Source organism: Acinonyx jubatus, chromosome E4, assembly GCF_027475565.1.
Source record: "Acinonyx jubatus isolate Ajub_Pintada_27869175 chromosome E4, VMU_Ajub_asm_v1.0, whole genome shotgun sequence".
NCBI classification, from domain to species: domain Eukaryota; kingdom Metazoa; phylum Chordata; class Mammalia; order Carnivora; family Felidae; genus Acinonyx; species Acinonyx jubatus.
The window spans coordinates 10,025,140-10,048,159 of record NC_069395.1 but is presented as its reverse complement, the minus strand read 5'-3'; the positions used below and the strand labels follow the sequence as shown (position 1 = coordinate 10,048,159).

At 39.1% G+C, this 23,020-nt stretch overlaps 1 protein-coding gene and 1 long non-coding RNA gene across 8 annotated transcripts in view; one reads left to right on the top strand and one right to left on the bottom strand.

Moving 5' to 3' along the window:
• TAF1A (TATA-box binding protein associated factor, RNA polymerase I subunit A) overlaps positions 1-8,813 on the bottom strand; it is a 37,831-nt gene extending 29,018 nt beyond the window's left edge. For 5 of the 7 annotated variants that reach the window (XM_027075009.2, XM_015061648.3, XM_027075012.2 and 2 more), the window contains exons 1-3: positions 8,670-8,813; positions 7,156-7,288; positions 2,414-2,583 (exon numbers count right to left, since the gene is read on the bottom strand). In XM_027075009.2, the coding sequence (XP_026930810.2) occupies positions 2,414-2,583; positions 7,156-7,276 (291 nt within the window). In that variant the 5' untranslated portion in view covers positions 7,277-7,288; positions 8,670-8,813. Of the gene's footprint in view, positions 1-2,413; positions 2,584-5,116; positions 5,158-7,155; positions 7,290-8,669 lie in introns of those variants that run through there. The other 2 variants (XM_027075014.2, XM_027075013.2) reach the window with 1 other exon arrangement.
• LOC113603943 (uncharacterized) lies at positions 8,394-22,803 on the top strand. The gene is made up of 2 exons (XR_003425745.2): positions 8,394-9,009; positions 22,559-22,803. It is a non-coding gene; the product is annotated as an uncharacterized LOC113603943 (long non-coding RNA).
• The last annotated feature ends 217 nt before the right edge of the window (positions 22,804-23,020 follow it).

Below are 23,020 nucleotides of genomic sequence, written 5' to 3'. Positions count from 1 at the left end.
CTGGGTGCCTCAGTCGGTTAAGCGTCTGACTTTAGCTCAGGTCATGATCTTGCAGTTCGTGGATTCGAGCCCCGCGTCGGGCTCTGTGCTGACAGCTCAGAGCCTGGAGCCTGCTTCAGATTCTGTGTCTCTGTCACTCTCTGCTCCTCTCCTTCCCACTCACTCACTCTCTCTCTCTCTCAAAAATAAACATTAAAAAAAAAAAAATTAAAAAGATCATGCTGCATCATTAGTCACTAGGGAAATACAAATCAAAACCACAACAGGCTACCACCTCACAACCACTAAGGCAGCTACAATCAGAAAGACAGACAATAACAAAACCTGGCAAGGATGCAGAGAAATTGGAACCTCATAGATGACTGGTGGTGACGTAAAATGGTGCAGGTACTTTGGAAAACAGTCTGGTAGTTCCTCAAGAGGCCAAACACAGTTACTGTATGACCCAGCACTCTGTTCCTTGGTACATACCCAAGAGAGATTTCCACAAACATCCCTAACAAAAACGTGAATGTTCATAGCAGCGTTACTCATAATAACTAAAAAGTGCAAATAACGCCCATGTCTAACAACAGACAAAGGCACACACAGAACAGGATGGAATGTCACCTTCTAATACAAAGGAAAGAAGTACTAATAAAAACTGCAACAAGAATAAATGTGAAAACACATTCAGTGAAAGAAGTCATGCACAAAGACCTTGTATCATAAAACCCACTTCTCTGAAATGTCCGGAAACGGAAAGTAGATGAGTGGTTGCCAGGGGCTGGGGAGTGGGGGAAGGAGGGATGGGGCAGAGAGTGACTGTGAGTGTATTCTTTTGGGGGGGGGGGGGGGGGGGGAGGAAAACGTTCAAAATTTAGATTGTGGTAATGGCTGCATATCTCTGCAAATATATGAAAAAACATTGAATTGTACCATTTAAATGTGGGAACTGTATGGTGGTTTATTTATAAGACTATTTTTTAAAAAGGATAACCCTGGTCGCTCGCTATGCTGAAAAGAGACAAGGGGGTGCCGGAGGGCAAGCAGTCATCTACGGGAGATGACAGTGGTTTGGGCTGACGTGCAGTCACGCAGCTGGCGAGAAGTAATTCAGACCGAATTCTGAAGGAGAGCCAATAGGATATGGGGTATGAAAGAAAGGGAACTTCAGAGTCGGGCCCCAGCGATTAGATACTTAAAAAACCATCATCTGAGATGAAGAAAATTAGGTTTGATGGTGAAGACCAGAAGGTCCACTTTAGGTACGCTGGTGTGATACGACTGTTAGACACCGAGCGCTAATGCGGAACAGACAGCCGGACAGAGGAACGTGGGCTTGGAGAGATGTCAGGGCCGCAGATACACAACTGGGAATCGTCCGGCATACAGACCAGATTTAAGGCCATCTGAGAAGAGGACTAAGGACTGAGTTCTGGGGAACTCCCAAGTCAAAAGGCCAGGGAGCAGACGAGCAATCACAGGAGGCTGAGGAAGGCCAGTGAGGCAAGAGAGAAAAGTGAGAAACAGTGTCCTGGAAGCCAGATGAAGAAAGCTTATCACAACACAGGAGGCAGCGATCTACTGTCTTCAATACTGCTGACAGGTCAAGTTACTCGAGCGCTGAGAACTGGGCACCAGATTTAGCAACCTGGAGATCACTGCTGACCCTGACAAAGCAACTTGGTAGAAACGGTGATGCTGGTGGGCAGAGGGGCCTAACTGGAGAAGGTTTGGAGAGAACAAGTATGCACAACCTTTCAAGGAGTTTGGCTGAAAGCGGAAGTGGAAAAATGGCACACACCTGTGGAGAAAATAGGGGTCAAGAGATGATTTTAAGACGCAAGAAACAACACATTGGTACGATGATAGGAAACATCCTATGGAGAGGGAAAAATAACAACACATGGAAAGGAGGGAGAATTACTAGAAGGAAGGAATGAATAGTGGGGAATCTGAGAATTCAGAGTTCAAAATATTTTTAGTTTCCTTCAAAATCCTAATAAGTAGCCCTTCCTGGGTGGCTCAGTAGGTTAAGCGTCTGACTTCGGCTCGGGTCATGATCTCACGGTTCATGAGTTTGACCCGAGTTGGGCTTTGCACTGACAGTGCGGAGCCTGCTTGGGATTCTCTCTCTGCCCCTCCTCTCTCTCTCTCTCTCTCTCTCTCTCTCTCTCTCCCTCTCCCTCTCCCTCTCCCTCTCTCTCTCAAAATAAATAAATAAACTTAAAAGATAAAATAAAATCCTAACAAGTAAAAAGATGTGCAAGAAAAAATGTCCCAGTATAAATTCTCCACCCAAAACCACTTTCAGTAGCTTTTAGAAAAATCAATTTGCGATCCTTGCAAAAGCTATTCTGGGTGGCACTCAAGGGGCAGAAACTCTCTCGGGTAGCTGTAATCTCCTCCCACAGGCTCACACTTCACTTACCTCGGGTGCAGCCTGCCTCTTGTGGCTGTCTGAATCTTCCAGGATCTGGAAGTAACTGTGCATGTACCCTGCAGCTTGTGGCCACTGGTGCTTCAGCAAAGCTTCTTGGATACGATTCAAACAAGCACTGGTTGTCTGAGCAAAATCCTTCTCCTTTTTTCCTCCAGTTTCTACAGATTAAAAAGAAGTCTTTACCCACAGTGATCACAATTCAAGTTTTAAAAAAGTCCTTTCTGATAAGCAGAAATTTTAACAAGCAGGACAGTAATCATTACTCAACCCAGCCCGGCCCTAATACCAAAGCTAGCTTCCCTTGAAACAAACTCTCGCACGCTATTTTTACTAGTCTCAGCAAATGGAAAAGAAAAACCTGACTTGATGTTCATGGGCTACCGGGGTACCAGAGCTTCCAGATCAGATCCAATCATCCTTTCATTTTGCACCAAACAATCTGGGCCCCAAAAGCAAGTCCCAAGTATTTAGAATGGGTAAAAATCATTAGGGTTATCCTAGACAAGCATGTCCTGTATTAACTACCAGTATTCTGAAAACTCTCAGAGGTGGGCTTTCATTATTCAAGGACCGAGTTCCAGTAACTCAATGACGTTAAACACAAATGAGATTTAACAGCTGAAGACATTAGCGTTTATATCTCTAAAGGGTCAACAATCCTCACCTTAAGAACATCTGGGCTTAGTTACAACTGTGTTTTAATGTTTATTTTGGAGAGGGAGAGAGAGGGAGAGAGCGAGCTAGCACACGCACGTGTGAGTGGGGCAGAGGCAGACAGAGAGAGACACAGAATCCCAAGCAGGCTCCAGGCTCCAAGCTGTCAGCATAGAACCCAATGCGACGTGCAAACCCACAAACCGTGAGATCACTACCTGAGCTGAAGTCAGAGCTTAATCGACTGAGCCACCCAGGCACCCCACAACCCCGTTTTAGGAGTAACAGGTGCCATACTGACACCTCCTCTTTCCTTCCCACACTACCACAGGACCCCGCTAGGTCAGTGGTCCTCCCGTGGGGTATCCTGACCCCTGGGAATACAGAGACTTACAGGTACTGTGCAAAGACAGTTTCAGAGCAATTGACTTGCAGATCTTCAACTTCCTCACATACTCACTCGTGCCTAAAATTAATCTCCTAGAGAACCATGCTACAGTCAAGGCTTCACAATCAAAATCAATATATATTACCTGAAGGTGAAAATGTAGGTGTAACTATTGTGACAGTGACTGACTCTAACAAACCCTTTGGCAAGTCAGGTGATTTCCAAGTCTTTGCTTATCAAAAGCGTGGAAGGACTTAAGAATTCTTTATAACAGATCACTACGCAATTTTGTCATGAGTAATTCAAGAATTCAAAGACCTGATACATTGTTACAATTACACTCTATCCAATGCCATCTACTTACTCATGCAACTAAGGTTTCTCAGAATTACATCAATGAAAACAAAATAGAACTAAAGCTAAATCTTTTCTCATTCCAGAAATACATGCTACTCCTTCACGGATATATCAAATCATTGGAAAAAAGTGATAACCTTATTTATTTTATTGAAATAAAGAAGTCATAAAAATTTACTTTTAATTAAATTTTAACACAACTTTTTAAGTTTTTTTTTAATGTTTATTTAGTTTTGAGAGAGAGAGAGAGACAGAGACAGCGCATGAGCAGGGGAGGAGCAGAGAGAAAGGAAGACACAGAATCTGAAGCAGACTCCAGGCTCTGAGCTGTCAGCACAGAACCCAATGCGGGGCTCAAACCTATGAACCGTGAGATCATGACCTGAGCCGAAATAGGACGCTTAACCAACTGAGCCATCCAGGTGCCCCTAAATTTTAACACAACTTTTAATACTTATGTTGTTAGCATCAGTTTTGTAAAACCATTAATTATGATGTCTCACTCCAGACAAAATCTTAGTACCTAAAGTCCTATAGGATATTAACAAAAAATAATTAAATGTAGATACACAGTTTTATTGTAAAAGCAAAAGTATGAAAGGAAAACAAACAGTATAAAATCTTCATCAATTAAAATCTTTTTCAGGGTGCCAGGGTGGAGGCACTCAGTTGGTGGAGTGTCTGACTTTGGCTCAGGCCATGATCTCACAGTTCCTGAGTTCAAACCCCACGTCAGGCTTGCTGCTGTCAGTGCACAGCCCAGAGGGGATCCTCTGTCCCCCTCTCTCTGCCCCTCCCTAGCTTGTGCTTTCTCAAAAATAAACATTAAAAAAAATTTTTTTTCATAAATATTTTTAAATGGATGGTGAAAGGCATTACATTCCTATGCTGCTTAGATTCCACTGGATATATCTGTAAAAGTAATAAACTTAATTTCATTTAAAAATGCCAAAATTTCAGGCTCTGGGCTGATGGCTCGGAGCCTGGAGCCTGTTTCCGATTCTGTGTCTCCCTCTCTCTCTGCCCCTCCCCCGTTCATGCTCTGTCTCTCTCTGTTCCAAAAAAAATAAATAAACGTTGAAAAAAAAAATTAAAAAAAAAATGCCAAAATATGTTGGAAATTAGATCTTTTGCAACTATTCAGCTTACAATAAACACAATTTTTAGATGACACTTTAAAACCATGCAAGGCAGTACATAATTGAAAGGAAAAAAAAAGGGTACTCAAACAAAACAGGTTTCAACACAACGGCTCTACACTAGGGTTTCTCAAACTTTTTAAAAATACTTACAAATCTCGTGGAGATCCTACTGCTTGCTATTCAGTGTGGTTCTGGAAACAAAAGCCTTAGCATCACCAGGGAACTTAACAGAATGCCCCACCCAGCTCTCTGAATAAGAAGCTGCATTTAGCAAGATCCAAGCAGCAGCTGGTCTGGGAAACTGACAAAATACCTCTTCCCTAAAACCTCATTTATTTACCTAAAGGAGGACTGACCTCAGGCCAACCTCTCAACTTTTCACTACTCAGCCTGGAAGTCGGGACTTTAGACTACTGTCCTTAAATTCTTGGAAAATTCCCCTTCTGTCTTGCAATTCAGCCTAGTTACCTCAGGAATACCTCTCATTTCATTCTTTTACGAGCAAAAGATCATCCTATTTGTTGCTGATACACTTTCAAAAATAACTGCCTAGGAAAAGAAATTTTGACATGAAATGAGCTACAATAGAGAACCAGCACCATCAGCCTATCTCTACTGCCCTTGAAAGAATCTGGAAACTTGTCAGTCATTTTTTGAGCACTATTTTGTGCCAAGTACTACTCTAGGTACTCGACACTGTTTTTTTGTTTGTTTTCTAAAATTTTATTTTTAAGTAATCTCTACACCCAGCGTGGGGCTCGAACCTACAACCCTGAGAGCAAGAGTTGCACACTTCACCAACAGACAGCCAGGTGTCGCGTAACATATAGTTTTAATTCAGATTGGCCTCTGCCTTCAAAGTTTTTATTCTAAAGGGCATACCCTTCAAAACGCCAATAGATATTTACTAGAATAAAAAAATTAATAATTGCTGGGCAATTTTGTTTTCCTAGTATGGTCATTTATCACTACACTGTCAATATTACCTGAAACTATTGTTCACTGCAGGCATAAAGTATTTTGGGTTTAACAGGCTATTCATAACTTCTAAAACATTTCTAAGCATGTAAATTCTGGTGTTAAACCTGTCTGCTTTCAGACTGACTCCAGTTCTCTATAGAACCCTGAAGACAAAAACTTGCCCAAGTATATCTTAACCAGCAGGAACTTGAGATTACTAGTTCCCTATCAGGCGGGGAAGTAGCATTCACTCTTAAGTACCAACCATTCAAAGCTAGCTTAAACCATGTACGGTCGTTAGCAAAATTAAAATGAGAAGAGCGGAAAGAAACTATCATTTTTTCCAACATTCACTATGTATGAGGCTCTGCACTAAGCACTTTACATATAATACCTCATTAATAAAATTATATTTCGGTTATCAAAAGTATAAGCTTTGAGATCAGATAGACCTGGTTTAACTCCTGATACCAACATCTAGAGTTTAACTTCATCAAGATTCATTTCCCTCAACTCTAAAACGCCCAGCAAATGGATTTACTGAGGATTAATTTACTGAGATAACTAAATGAGATAATATTAAAACTAAAAGATAAAGAAACGGGAGCAAATTCTAGGAGCCAAAGAATCTCAGTCAAGGGGAAAGATGGCTAGTCTACGAGAGATGTTTTGAGGGTACTAAGTGCCAGTTCTGATATATTCCCAGAAGTATACCATCCAACAGGTCAATAATATATACATACCTGGTTCTTTTATATATTCTTACAGGGAATATACTCCACAGAAACATATGCTTATATTTATAAGAAAAAAGTTCTTTTTTTGGAACCTATTATAGATCAATTATATTAGGAATAATTTCAATGCAAAACAACAGAAATTTCTTAAAAACACTTCCTACATATGTACTCCTCACTGCCAGTGACCATATATTATTCATCTATGTATCCCAATATTTAGCCAATGCCAGGCTTCTAAGTGACTAATAAGCATTACTGGGGGGGGGGGGGGGGAAGGAATCTACCATAATACAGATTATCTGTTATGTTATTAGTTCAAAGGAAAAGTAGGAAAGGGATCTCTGTTTTAAAAGATCATTTTGCTTACGGCCTCAAAACCCGAATAGAGGCACATCTTGCAACTGAACTTACTTATTAATTTTGTGTCCATACTGAATCTTACCATCTCCTTGCATTAAAGTTAAAATGGCTAGATGTTATTTTACTTACCCACAGTGTCTATATGCTTTTGGAGCCAAGGAAAATACATTCCTGTACCAGACAATACACATGATTCCTCCTGGTCATCCTCTGTCTTGGACCTTATCAATTCTTCACTGAAATCACTCATACCTGTTCCAAACTGAGAATATCAGTTACCATCTGTACATCTCATTTCCCGGCCTTCTTAGTTATATAAAAAAAACTGCTACCTTTTTATCTAATAGATAATATTTGATCAGCAAAATTCATTCTACCAGGTAGCTCCTGCGTTTTATTTACTAACTTATTTATTTTTTGAGCAGGCTCTACACCCAATGTGGGGCTTGAATTCACGACCCTGAGGTCAAGGCCTTAGCTGAAATCAAAGAATTGGACACTCAACCGACTGAGCCACCCTGGCACCCCCCAGGTAGCTCCTATAAAGTAAGAAATAAATTTAATTATGTCAACAACAGCCCAAATAAATGATCCATTCAAAAAAAATTTTTTTAATCTTTACTACTATATTACAAGAACATACAAAGATAGATAAGATACTGCTCCTAATTTCAAAAAAAAAAAAAAAAACCCACAAAAACAAAAAACACCCAACTCAAGTCTAGAGGAAGATATAGCAAAATGACACATAATAATAAAACGATGCAAATACATAACAGTATTAGTAATTACCATATATTGATCCTTCTCTATATACCAAGCATATAAACTATCTCCCTTAATCCTTATAAAAATCCTGAGAGGACTATTATTTTATTTCATTTTCATGTTGGAAAAAAACTGAGGGGCGTAATGAAATTATATAAACTGACCCAACATCATAAAAAGGTGAGGACAATACTCTAGAACTAGAGCATCAAACTACTTGGCACAGAGTCTTGGGTCTGCGTGGAGGACGGGGTCAGAAGACTGAACTGATGGAGGGAAACGAATCTAGAAAGTCGGCCATATGCCAAGCGAAGAATGGACTTAATCCTCAAGATGTTTAGGGCTCCTGTCCCTCATTCCCCACATCCAATCGATTCTTTGGTCCAGCTGATACTAACGGCTGGAATTTCTCCAATTTTCCCTCTTGTCCGCAATCCTACACCACTACCCCAGTTCAGGACAGGACATCTTCAGACTGTGTCCTGATCACTGAATTAGCTTTCCAACTAGTTACCCCACCTCAAATCCTGCTACTCCAACATTACAGCCAGAGTACATCTTTTAAAATAAAATTCTGTGGTTTAGGCGCCTGGGACTGACATAACATCGAAATTTGCATCCGACGCACACGTACTTTAACGAGCCCTTACAGAAGCAGCTCTCCCAATTTCTCCAAATTCTAAATAACTAAGTTGTTGCCATGCAGTTGCCACGGTACCCACAGCTTCTCCGCCCCTTTCGCCTTGTGCTCAGAAATAAAGGTTTCAGAACATCAGGAGAAAGTAGCAGCAGAACATGGGTTAGTCCTAGCACAGCCCTTCAGGTTCTACTTTGAATGCTTGCCATGATTGATGGACAAAAGAGGCGACACTTACCCGCCTGAAGCCGACTCTTCCCCGCACCACTAAACGCAGCCAGCTGCTGCTCGGGAACTGCACGAGCGAACCCCCACCGGAAGCGGAGCTAGCGCCTGCTTCGTGTGAGCATGCGCAAACTCCGCCGCGCTCTCAGATGGCACGCAGACGCGGCTCCGCCCCTAACTCCTCCTTCTGTGGCGGAGGCGTCTCCCTCCGCCGCTCAACCCCGGAAGTGTCCGCGCGCAGCTGTCCTCCCACCGAGTTGGCTTTTCGTTTGTGTCTTACTCTGTTCCAGTTGGAAAATGGGAGACTTTAAGTGCAACTGGAGAGTGGGACGAGGGGATGGTGGCTGGTTGAGGTGAGCAATCGAAAAAGCAGAATGCAACATTACCAGAGTAATTCACTGTACTATAATCTTTAAATTAATTAAATTTTTTCTTGGCCCAAGGGCGTACTGCGCAAATCTCAGAGGCGTGGTTAGTGGTCCTGGCCAAGATAAATGTGCATAACCTCTTAATTGCTCCCTTGACATCTTTTTTTCTCTTCTTTTAAAGTTTTATCTTTGAATTTAAGTCATTTGGCACCCTCCCCCAAATTTGAGCAAAGAATATCTTTTTCCCTCTCGGCTGAGAGGACTCTGGGGACCCATCTGGGGGCCACTTTTCATGAGGAGCATTGACAAACTTACATGAAAGAGGGACAAAAAGTAAGATGATTAGTTCTGGGTAAGATGACCCTGGAGAGGCAGAGACCCATGGGAACACAGTATGTATCTCCACAACTGGGAAGGTTGGTCTGTGAAAGAAGGTCAGACCATTTTTTCAAAGCTTCAGAGAACAGAACTAGGACTAAGGAGGAAAAGTTACAAGGAGTTAGCTTTAAAGTCATTACATACATTTTGTTCATACTTAAGACTGCACAAATAATGGCATAGGAATCTGAGTTTTCTGTACCCTGAAAGCAAACCATCTGAGCAGAATCAATGCTGTAGAATTGATGAAAGGGTGTAGTAAGGGTTTCTATAGGAATTCCTTAAAATGGCAGAAATACTTGATTCTGAATTTTCCTCATAAGCACCGTGCAGTAGCTATGATTTTGCAAGAAAAGTTCCAGGGGCGCCTGGCTGCCTCAGCTGGTAGAGCATGCAACTCTTGATCTCGGGGTGGTGAGCTTAAGCCCCACATTGGGCATACAGATTACTTAAAAAGAAAGAAAAATCCCTACTGCTGCTTCTTTGTGCTGTAACTCTTTGCAGTGCTCTGCCTCTGCAGCAAGGCTGACCTAAATGATGTGGTCCAGCAAAGCACACAAACAAAATAACACAGCCATAATCTTCTAGTCTCGAGGCTTGGTCTGGCTACAGTTCTTCCTTTGCCATGAAGTTGTTGACCTGAAAAGTAAAACGGCTTATTATTTTGCCAGCAAAATGTGTTTATTCAGGACTAGTAGAGGAATTGGAATTTGGGACAAGGAAGCTATAGCAAAAGCCTTAGGCAAGTCCAAAGAACATAGGAAAGGACCACTCTTCTATAGAGGATAGGGGGGAGTTGGGGGGAGCTGTTATAAACAACAAGTCCATTGCAGTAAACTGGGACTTTGAAGTATAGTGGCTTCTCATTGGCTGAGTTGTGACAGTTTGTCACTGGCTGGGCTGTTGCTGGGCAAAGGGAAAATCCTCCTTTCTCCTACTGGGATAGTGAAGTAGGTTTCTTCCTATTGGGAATGCAAAGTAGTCTGGTCCTATTGGATCTGCAAAGGGTTGCAATGAGTGGTGGGGTCTGAGAGCTACCCTTTCTGACCTCCTGGCTCCATCTTAAAAGAAATTTCCTTTAATGAGTTCTCCAAGGTTTAATTTTACCCAAATTCATGCTCTCACAAAGATGGAGAAGAAATTTCTTGTTTACCTTTATATTCTCACACAGTTTTAGGTAACTGTAGATAAAAGGAAGTTAAGAATGAATCTTTATATACTCTACCTAACCCTTCCCTTTCCCATAGTACAGTTCTGGTATAAAATGTGTTGGTGAAGGACGTAAAATAAAAGTGACTGTACTATATCTCATCCAATAACATAAACAAGATTAAAAAAAAGAAATAACATGGTAAAAATGCAAACATAAAATAAAACAAAGCACACAGAAGGTTTTCTAAACTCAATCTAGAAAGAAACATATTCTAAGGAACAGAAAGATGTCCTTACAGTTGCCTTACAGGGCTAAAGAGAATTTAATTTGATAATAACTTTTTATTTTTTTATTTTTTTAATTTATTTATTGTCAAGTTGGCTAACATACAGTGTAGTCTTGGCCTCAGGAGTAGATTCCCGTCATTCATCACTTATGTGCAACACCCAGTGCTCATCCCAACAAGTGCCCTCCTTATTGCCCATCACCCATTTTTTTTGTTTATTTATTCATTTTGAGAGAGAGAGAGAGAGAGAGAGAGAGAGAAAGAATGTGAGTGGGGGAGGGGCAGTGAGAGAAAGGGAGAGAGAGAATCCCAAGCAGACTCCACACTGTCAGTACACAGTCTGATGTGGGGCTCAAACTCACGAATTGTGAGATCGTGACCTGAGCTGAAATCAAGAGTCAGGTGACTGACTGAGCCACCCAGGCACCGCTGATAATGAATAACATTTTTTTTAAATTATATTTTAATTTACATCCAAGTTTTTCAGCATATAGTACAACAATGATTCCAGGAGTAGATTCCTTAATGCCCCTTACCCATTTAGCCCATCCCCCTCCCACAACCCCTCCAGCAACCCTGTGTTTTTTCTCCATATTTAAGAGTCTCTTATGTTTTGTCCCCCTCCCTGTTTTTATATTATTTTTGCTTCCCTTCCCTAATGTTCATCTGTTATGTATCTTGAAGTCCTCAGATGAGTGAAGTCATATGATTTTTGTCTTTCTCTGACTAATTTCACTTAGCATAATACCCTCTAGTTCCATCTACGTAGTTGCAAATGGCAAGATTTCATTCTTTTTGATTGCCAAGTAATACTCCATTGTGTGTGTGTGTGTGTGTGTGTGTGTGTGTGTGTGTGTGTATACCACATCGTTATCCATTCATCCATCAATGGACATTTGGGCTCTTTCCATGCTTTGGCTATTGTTAATAGTGCTGCTATAAACATTGGGGTGCATGTGCCCCTTCGAAACAGCATACCTATATCCCTTGGATAAATATCTACTAGTACAGTTGCTGGGTCATAGGGTAGTTCTATTTTTACTTTTTGAGGAGCCTCCGTACTGTTTTCCAGAGTGGTTGCACCAGTTTGCATTCCCAGTGAATAACATTTTTAAATGTTTACTTATTTTGAGAGATAGCATGCATGCACACATGAGCCAGGAGAGGGGCAGAGAGAGAGGTAGACAAAGGATCCCAAACAGGGTCTGCATTGCCATCGCAGAGCCCGACTTGGGGCTCAAATCTACAAACCTTGAGACCATGACCCAAGCCAACATCACGAGTCGGACGCCCAACCAAGTGAGTCACCCAGGCACCCCAAAGTCAGGCTTTAGATAACCAAACAGTTGGAGACACATCATCATAGTCTATACTGTATCATAGCTGATAATATTAACAAGATAAAAAAGGAATGTGGCAAAAATGAAAGCAACAAACAAAGACAGCTTACATAATGATATAGAGAAAAATATTCTCTAACTACAAACTCCTAAAATACATGGACTAGGATCCCATCCCAGGCTCAGAATTGAGAAAAAAAATTATATCCTCAAAGGCACAGCTTCATATTTTGCCCATTTGATGCCCTGAGCCACTCATTAAGAAGTTCAGGCAATCTTGGGGCATGTTGGTGGCTCAGTCAGTTGAGCATCCAACTGTGGCTCAGGTCATGATCTTACAGTTCATAAGTTCAAGCCCCACCTTGGGCTTTGTGCTGATAGCACGGAATCTGCTTCAGATTCCCTGTCACCCTCTTTCTGCCCCTCCCCCACTCACGCTCTCTCTCAAAAATAAATAAACATTTTAAAAAATTTAAAAACAAAAATGTTCAGGCAATCTTGCTGGAAAGAAAGACCACAGGAAGAAAAAGTTTCTGAAAGATGAAACACCACGCGGAGAGAAGCCACATGAAGCCACCAGTCTGCATCTTATCCAAACATATGAGGAAGGCCTTCCCAGACCTTGTGACCCAGATCTGCCAACAGCTGAGTTCAACTGCACAAGTGAGTCTAGTTAACAACACATGAAAGAGAGGTGAGTTGTTCTCACTGAACTCTGTGAAAATTCCTGACTCACAAAATGTGAGCAATAAAATGGTTGTTTTAAGCCACTACATTCTGGAGTACTTTGTTATGCAGCAGTAGATACCTAAAACACTGATATTGATCATTTTGCATCTTCCATTTCTTTTTCTTCATCTGTCTAGTTAGAGATTACCAAATTATTTATGCTGTTATCAGAAAACAAACTTTGTCAGATATCAATATTATAAAAATTGCTGAGACTTATTTTGTCCCCCCCAAATGTGGTCTGTCTTGGTAAATGTTCCATGGGCAGTGAAAAAGAATGTGTTCTACAGTTGTGGAGCACTGAATTCTATCAATGTCAATGGGGTTAAGGCAGTTGATAGTTTTGTTCAGATCTTCTATATCATTATTGACTTTTCATATAGTTTCACTATTTAATTACCAAGATAGGGGAGTTAAAATTTCTTACAATGGATTCGTGTATTTCTTTTGTCCTTTAGTATGGTCAGTTTTTCCTTTACTTATTTTTATTTTTATTTATTTTTATGAAATTTATTGTCAAATTGGTTTCCATACAACACCCAGTGCTCATCCCAACAGGTGCCCTCCTCAATACCCACCCTCTCCTTCCTCCCACCGCCCATCAACCCTCAGTTTATTCTCAGTTTTTAAGAGTCTCTTATGGTTTGGCTCCCTCCCTCTCTAACTTTTTTTTTTCCTTCTCCTCCCCCATGGTCTTCTGTTAAGTTTCTCAGGATCCACATAAGAGTGAAAACATATGGTATCTGTCTTTCTCTGTATGACTTATTTCACTTAGCATAACACTCCCCAGTTCCATCCATGTTGCAACAAAAGGCCATATTTCATTCTTTCTCATTGCCAAGTAGTATTCCATTGTCCTTTACAAAGTTTTGTTATTTTGAGCACATTAACTGTGTTGGTTCTTGTGTCTTCCTGATGAAATAATCATTTTATCATTATGAAAAATCCTCTTTGTCTCTGATAACACCTCTTAAAGTGAAATTTCTCTTATGTTAATATAGTCACTGAAGCTTTCTCAGCTTACTGTCTGTGTTCTATATCTTTCTATCTTTCTACTTTTAACCGTGGTTTTTTAAATGTGCTTCCCTTGTAGACAACAATTAGTTGGATCTTCCTATTTTTAATTCAATCTGACAACCTCTACCTCTACCTATTAATTGGTGTGTTTATCCATTTATATTAATTATAATAATTTATTTTATTGAAATTAAGTCTGTCGTTTTGATACTTGTTTCTAATTTGTTCCATTAGTTTTGTGTTCCTCTGTTCTTCACTTACTGCCAGTTTTTGGATTAATCAAATGTTTTAGTATTCCACTTGAATTCCTCGGTTGGCTTTCAACGGTATCTTTTTGCTTTATTGTTTTAGCAATGTTTTTGGGAATTATGGTATGCATTCTTAAGTTATCAATATTCCTAGAGTTAAAATCGTGATACTTCACATAAAATAAAAGAGCCTTTCACCACCACCTGCAAATCCTTTATGCTTCATTGTGTTGTATGTTACATCTACATTCATTATAGTTTTTGCTTTAAATGGTCATATGTCCTTTAAAAAATTAAGACATGTGTATGGTGTCTTTTATATTTATCTATGTTTACTATTTTCAGTGCTTTCATTCCTTCTAATAATCTTCAAATAGCTGCCAGAAATTCTTTCCATTACCACCCACATATGCATGTTGCTTCTCCCAATAAGATTTACAGTCTAGAGGCACCTGGGTGGCTCAGTTGGTTAACCATCTGACTTCAGCTCAGGTCATGATCTCATGGTTTATGAGTTCGAGCCTCGCATCAGGTTCTGTGCTGACATCTCAGAGCCTGGAGCCTGCTTCAGATTCTGTGTCTTCCTCTCTCTCTGCCCTTGCCCTGCTCATGCTCTCTCTCAAAAATAAATAAACATAAAAAAAAAAAAAAAGACGTAGAGTCTATTTCTCCTTCCCTTGAATCTGGGTGTGTCTTTGACTTGCTTTGATGAACAAAATATGCCAAAGACTGATGCCATGCCAGTTCTAGATATAAACCTTAAGAAGGTTTGCATCTTCTACTTTTATCTTCTAGAAATCCAGCCAGCATGTAAATAGTTTTGGTCTAGATTAATGAATAAAAAAAAAAAAACAAAAAAACATTTGGAAAGAGAGAGTCCTATCCCAGCCGTTTCAGCTACCACATCTGAGTCACCAAACATGTGAATGAAGCTATTTTGGAAGTTTTAACCCTGGCTGACTTCCCAGCTGAATGCAGCCACATCGGTGAAGTAGGCCAATAACACCCAAATCTGAAGAACCACCCAGTTAAATCTAGCTAAGGCACAGAATAGGAAGAAATAATAAATGATAATCATTTTAAACCACTAAATTCATTACACAGTAAAGGAAATTAAAACATTATAGATCTCAATTTTCATCAGGTAAGTCATTGTCTTTAATCCTGAAGAAATTTTTTAACATTGTTTGTGGTATAGGTCTATTGGTGTTGAATTTTCTGTTTTCATTTACCTGAAAATGTCTATTGTGTCTTCTGTTTTAAAGGATACTTTTTCTGGATATGGAATTCTGAATTGGCAATTTTTGTCTTCCCGTTCTTTAAGCCCTTCCATTGTCTTTTTTTAAGTTTATTTATTTAGAGAGCAAGTGAGAAATCGTGGGGAAGGGGCAGAGAGAAAGAGAGAAAGAAAATCCCAAGCAGGCTCCATGATCAGCTCAGCACCTAATGTGGGGCTCAGTCTCACAACGGAAAGATCATGACCTGAACTGATATCAAGAGTTGGATGCTTAATCAACTGAGTTACCCAGGCACCCCTCTCTTTATTTATTTTAAAGTAAACTCTACCCCCAATGTGGGGTTCGAACTTATTACAACCCCAAGATCAAGAGTTGCGTGCTCTACCAACTGAGCAGCCAAGTGCCCTGTCTTTTGATCTCTTGTTTCTGATGAGAACCAGCTATCATTTTTACCATTTTCACTCATGTGTAATGTATCACTTTTCTCTGGCTGCCTTCAAGACTTTTTCTTCCCCGTTTGGTTTGACTATAATGTGTCTAAGTATGGGTTTTGTTTTGTTTTGTAAATATTCTACTTGTTATCCACTGAATTTCCTATATGTGTAAGGTTTTTTCCCCACTAAATTTGGGTTATTTTCAGCCATTATTGCCTCAAATATTTTTTTTCATGCAGTTTTCTCTCTGCTCTCTTTCTGGGATTCCAGTTGTATGCATGTAAGTTCTTTTGATGTTGATACATTACTGAATCTTTGTTCATTTTTTTCTTTCTGATTTTTAAAGCAGATATTTCTACTGATCTATTTTCAAATGAACTCTTTGTTATTTTTTCAGTGTTCAATCTGCTGATAAGCCCATTTAGTGAATTTTTCTATTTTAATTACTGTACTTCTTAGTTCTTGGAGTTTTTCTTAAAAAAAAAAAAGGTTTCACTTATATGCTGACATCCCTTATCTCCTCATTCATTACAATGATGTCTTCATTTAAGTCCTTGAAAATATTTATGAATGTTACTTAATTTTTTTCCTGATCCCCAAATCCAGGTCATCTCACAGAAATTTTTTATAGACTACTTTTCTCTTATGGTTCACATTTTCCTAAATCTTTGTAAGTTTGATAATAATTGTATGTTAGATAATACATTATAGGAGTCTGGCTAATCCTGTCTTCCTTTAAAGAATATTACATCTATGTATCATGCAAATTAATCATTGATTGGTCCTTTTGGTTATGTTAGCTTTGGTCTTGTTATTTTCATCATGTGTTTATTTTGGTTTTATACTTGGCCCTAGCATGTCCTTCTTACTTTTTTTTTTTTTTTTTTTTTTTTTTTTTTGCATGGTTCTTTCTCTTAAGGCTTGATTCTGGATTCTCAATTATGTGCCTAAAGTATTAGAGAAGTTGCTGCTCTTGGGCTGGGCTGCAAATCCAATGTCTCAGCACTACATGACTTTTAGGATCGCTCTTCAGCCTTCCTCTTGCAACAGGCAAACTTGCCTGGCACATTTGTGTCCCTCCACCCCCACATATGTGCACACATGCACACACACATACACACCGACACTACAGCAGCTCAGGTATTCTAACCCACAAAGTTCCAGCCACTTCAATAACTTTGACCCCTGATAATTTTCTCCTCATCTCAGGAAGGCCACTACTTTACTTGAACTTCACCTCCCTAATTATGGAGCTTACCCTGTGTGCTTTGTTCTCAAGTATGACAGTCACATGCTGCTTGTTTATCAGTGCATGAAGATTGTTCTAAGATTGTTAGAACAATCTAAGATGAAGATTGTTTTACGTAGTTTGTCTAGTTTTATGCTTTTTTGTGGCAGAAAGACAAGTGCAGTACCTGTTACTCTATTACAGTTCAAAGTAGAAGTACTATATTCCTTTTATCCTTGTGCATCATAGTGATAGAGACATTCACTCACGTCAAACTGCTTAGAAACTTTCGAATATCTCACAGATTCAACAAATATTTCATTGTCCATGGAGTCCAAAATCAACTTAAAAAGTACATTTAAAAATAGGTCTCTGAAGGGGCGCCTGGGTGGCTCAGTCAGTTGAGTGTCCGACTTCAGCTCAGGTCATTATCTCATGGTTCGTGAGTTCGAGCCCCGCATTGGGCTCTGTGCTGACAGCTCAGAGCCTGGAGCCTGTTTCAGATTCTGTGTCTCCCTCTCTCTCTGCCCCTCCCCCACTCATTCTCATTCTCTCTCTCTTTCAAAAATAATAAACACTAAAAAAATTAAAACAAAATAGGTCTCTGAAAAATGAACTGGCCAAAATTTGCAAGGTAACCATACTGAACTAATAATTTTTACTCATAGCTTTATGAGTATAACATCTATAGTCAGCAAAAATAATAAAACTTAATGGATAGACTTATAAAATGTTCTACTACAATCCAATAGACAGCCTTTTATGATACTTTCATATGTTAGATGATAGCTGTGAAATTATTACACAATATTAATGAACAACTCAACTCATGGACTCACAGTTTTCAATAATGTTGAAAAACTGTATCAATATCTGTAGTCCCAAAATTTGATCCACCTCAAAATTCTCTAGAAAAGACATTTCTTTTTTTTTTTTTAACGTTTATTTATTTTTGAGACAGAGAGACAGAGCATGAACGGGGGAGAGTCAGAGAGAGGGAGACACAGAATCTGAAACAGGCTCCAGGCTCTGAGCTGTCAGCACAGAGCCCGATGCGGGGCTCGAACTCACGGACCGCGAGATCATGACCTGAGCTGAAGTCGGCCGCTCAACTGACTGAGCCACCCAGGCGCCCCTAGAAAAGACATTTCTTAAATCTGGGCACAATGAACTTCACCAGGATTCTCCACCTCTGACATGACACATGAAGCTTTCTAGGGAGGAGACATTGGTCCCAGAAACTCACAGTTCCTTGATCTTATTTCATAAACCCATTCTAGCCATAAGAAAGAAAAATTATTTGTGCATATTTTCTCTTGACTTTTAACTTATAATCTACAGCAGCGGTCAGCAACTTTTTCTGTAAAAAGATAATGAATATTTTAGACTTTTCAGTTGATACAGTTTCTGTCACCACTATTCCACTCTCCTGTTGCAGCACAAAAGCAGCCACAGATAAATGTAAATGAATGAGAATGTTTGTGTTCTGAATAAAACCTTATTCACAAAAGCAGGTGGCAGACTGGATTTGGCCTGTGGGCCACAGTTTGCCAACAGTTGTACCAGAGTACTAATTCATGTTTAGTCTCACCAAAGAGGTTTGGTTGGGATGTATACATATATACACACATAGAATTTTAATTTTTTAAGTTTATTATTTATTTTGAGAGTAAGAGACACAGTGTGAGAAGGGAAGGGGCAGAGAGAGAAAATCCCAAGCAGGCTCCACACTGTCAGCACAGAGCCCAACATGGGGCTCAATTCCACCAAGCGTGAGATCGTGACCTGAGCTGAAATCAAGAGTTAGGCGTGTAACCAACTGAGCCACCCAGGTGTCCCACACATATAATTTTAAAAATACATATCCACCCTAGTGATGATTGTTGCATCCAAACAGAGATCTACTAAAACATAATTACTGATATCATCATACGTCTCAGTCCTTATGATAGTCACTGACTGTATATTGCTTCACTTGGATCCTCTAACATACAGTTAGTAGATGTTAACGCTAAGAAGTAATTTTATGTTCCATTGTGGAGAAACGTGATTATATTAGGGTAAATGAGATCAGCCATCATGAAAATGATACGTATTTATCATAATTACTATCCTAATAATTCCACGTACTGCATCTCTACCTATATTCCCCTACATTTTAATAAAGAAATGTGTTCTTTCATTAAGAAAAAAAACCCTCTACATTCATTCCAAATAATTCAAAATGTGACTATTAACAATACAATTTATTCAGATCTAAATTTAAGAGAAGACAGTGTGGAAGAGGGAACAAATGTGAGAAAGTGGAAGTAGAACAATATATGACCATTCTTGGAGGAAGAAAAATACAAATTCAGAAGTGTGAGATATCTAGTAAGGTGGTTTTAACTTTAATGACAAAAACCAAAACACCTGTAAAGCAAAATCATTGGAATGTACAGGGACTCTTTTTTTTTTTTTTTAGGTTGATATTATAATCTTTTTCTTTTAGCTGATAAGAGAAACCACAAAACACGGGATATAGAATATTTACAAATATGGGCGTATTTTTTAAAGATTTTATTTTTAAGTAATTTCTATACCCAACATGGGGCTCAAACTCACAACCTCAAGGTCAAGAGTTGTATGTTTCACCTACCGAGCCAGCTAGGTGCTCCAAACATGGGTGCTTTTTACCCATCAGATTTTAACAAAAGTCTCAAGCAGTGTATCCCAAGTAGGAGGGTGGTACCATTATTACAAAGGGGAATTTGGGAATGCATGGGGGCAATTTTATTCTGTTGCCGTGATGAAGATGATACTAACATTTCATGGCCAGGGCCAGAGTTGTTGTATACCCTGCAACTGGTTGGACTGTCCCACCCAAAATGCCAATACACCTCTAATAATTAATAACTTATATTATAAATAATTAAATAATTATATTAAATTATTTAAAAATCAATAAATAAATTATTAAATTATTAAATAATTATAACTTAATGATGGCCATAGCTCATGATTTTTACTAAAGATTTCAGATTCCTCCGAAGAGGCAATGAAATTTTTAGATATTCCAACAAAAATCTCAACCTCTAATTGCAAACAAACAAAATTATTGGGGGGTTTGAAATAACTACCACTGTTCTTTCTCTTTCTGCAGAAATTCCAAAAGAGCCTAGCCAAAAATATTTTATGTCCTGTAACAGATTTTTAAGGTTTGCTTTTCTTTAAGTGTGTGCAGATAATGTATAAATATATGGTATGGATCTGGTGTTAATTTTTAATCCCTGCTTTCTAGAGCTGTGCTCTTTTTAAATGTACCTACTCTGAATTGAGATGTGCCATAAGTATAAAATATACACCAGACTTCAAAGGTTTCATATGAAGTGAAAAATGTAAAATGTCTGGGGCACCTGGGTGGCTCAGTTGGTTAAACTTCCAACTCTTGATTTCTACCCAGGTCATGATCTCACCATCATGAGATCAAGCCCCATGTCAGGCTCCACGCTTAGCATGTGGAGCCTGCTTAAGATTCTCTCTCTCCCTCTCCCTTTGCCCCTCTGCTCCTTGCACACACATACACACACTCTCTCTCAAAATAAACAAATAAATAAATGTAAAATATCTCATTAATAATTTTTATATTGATTACACATTAAAACGATAATTTTTTGGATATACTGGTTTAAATAAAATGTATTATTAAAGCATATTTCATCTGTTTTGCTTTGCCTTTCTAATGTGACTTGTACAAATTTTAAATTATATTTGTAGCTGGCATCATATTGCTATTAGACAACATATTCTAGAGAATTCACAAGAAACAAGGGAACTATCAGATTATGTTTAGATTTTCTATTTAATCATTCTGGTTTAATATCATCCTTTCCTCCTCATATATTCCATTCCATTTCATATTCCATGTAGATTTAAATGGAATGAGCTTTCATACCTGCAGGGAACTCCTACACTTTCTGTATGCAATTGTTTGGTGTTCACACTTGAATAGTCTTCATAATGGTATTCGTGTTCCTGTTCCTAACTCTGTACTGCATGTATTCATTAAAATGCTGAAGATTCAGGAGATTTGCTTTGTTCTGAGGTGTTATCTGTAACAGGTCTGCTGTGACTGCATGTTACCCTGAAGAATAGATTTTCTCCCTCTCAGTTTTTAAAGTCTCCTCCAGGAGGCGCTTTTGAACTGCCAAGCACACCTTGTGGGGGATGTTACCTGCCCTCCTGATTTTTAATAAGGGAAGTTTCTAGGGAAGGTAGTATCAAAAAAGGTCTCCTTTGTGACAGTCACTGATTTACTGAGAATCTTAACCATCCCTGATTAATCATCCCTGTTGGCTAAGAGCTGTTTAATTACTTAAGCAACATAATCAGCCTGTTAATATATTATCTCATTTGCTTCTTAAAGAAACACTTGGTTTTAACAGTAGCCCCAATTTTATTGATGAAGAATCTAAGACTCAGAAAAATTGATGGCTTGCCTAGAGTCATGCGATTGTACTTCTCATACCTAGTTTAGTACTTCTGATTACATTATTCGCCTCTGCTGTTGTCTTCAGTAAGGAAGTAATTCATATCTGAAAACTGTAAATGGAGGAAGCCAAACAGTCTACACTGTGGATATTGGGTTGTATAGGCCCCACCCTGGAATCTGTTCTGCATTTGTTTCAAAGCATCAAATATTTGACTTCTGTGAAAATAGTGCCAAAGTAAATTAGGTGGAACCGGACACAGGAACTTATATGTCTGTATATTAGTGGCAATTTCAGATGTTTGAGTTTCTATCTTTGTGCAATAGAAATTGGGGTAATATTTGTCAGGACTAGACAAATAGCACATGCTGATAGGTATTCTTGCCTTGTATATGACTCACTCTCAGTACAACATACCCTTTGACATGACTTTGACGTGGCTTTTGATTGTGGCGAAGAATTTAACCCTATTGGCCATGCCCATCACAGAACTCCATTCTCCGTGGCTTTCAGAACAAGATATTTGCTTTAATTCCACTTCAGTCATATGATCACTTAAAGTCTGATAGCTTTCTGCTTTTTACTCTATTAAGTCTAAGTTTTGTGCTTGATTTTCAAGGACTTGTGTAATCTGACCTACTCTGGCCACCAAATTTATCTCCCACTACTCTTCACTAGGATCATTTCACTCTGGTAACATTAGATCCCCTTACTGTCCTTTAAACATTCTGCCTCTTTTCTCTTATGTTGCTTTCTTCACTTGCCTTTTCCTTTCTTTTTAAAATCTAAATCCCACCTATTCACCAAGACCTAAGTCAAGTTCCACCACTATCATTTATTCTCCTCCTTCATTGAACTCTTTAGTGCTTAGAATTTTACCTGTTTTGAATGTGAAACTGTGTTTTCATGTTAGCACTTACTGTGTGGCAAGTTGTGTCTGCCTCCCATCCCCCCCCCAACTTGTTACAAAGAGAGATGATTATTATTAACAAGAGAGATTTGTTTATCTTTTAGGAGTTTCCACTCTGAAGAATATAATAGGATCCAGAGTCCTCCCCCACCCTTGAGAATTAGAGCCAAGGTTGGGCCTCCTTGGGCACAGCCGTAACAGGTGGACCCATCTCCTAGACACTGGCTACAAAGGATGACACTGGACACAAAAGAAGTCAGAACTCTGGGAAGAGAGAAGATCTCAGGATGCCTAGCAAGAAATGATACTGTGCAGGCTGATCTGACTGAGTAAAACAAAAATGTATTTGTTTCTTTTCTGACTCGCTGTTTTATAAATAATTGCAGGGTTTTCATGTTTAACTAAGACCTTTACTAGGATTTACCTGGTTTATAAATATTCAGTTACCTTTAAGGATAACAGTATTTTATCCCTCTCGGTGAATTATTACAAATTATTTTTCTTAGTGTAAGTTTTTGACAACTCTGTTGAGATATAAGCATTATTTTTCTTTTATTTTAGAGAGA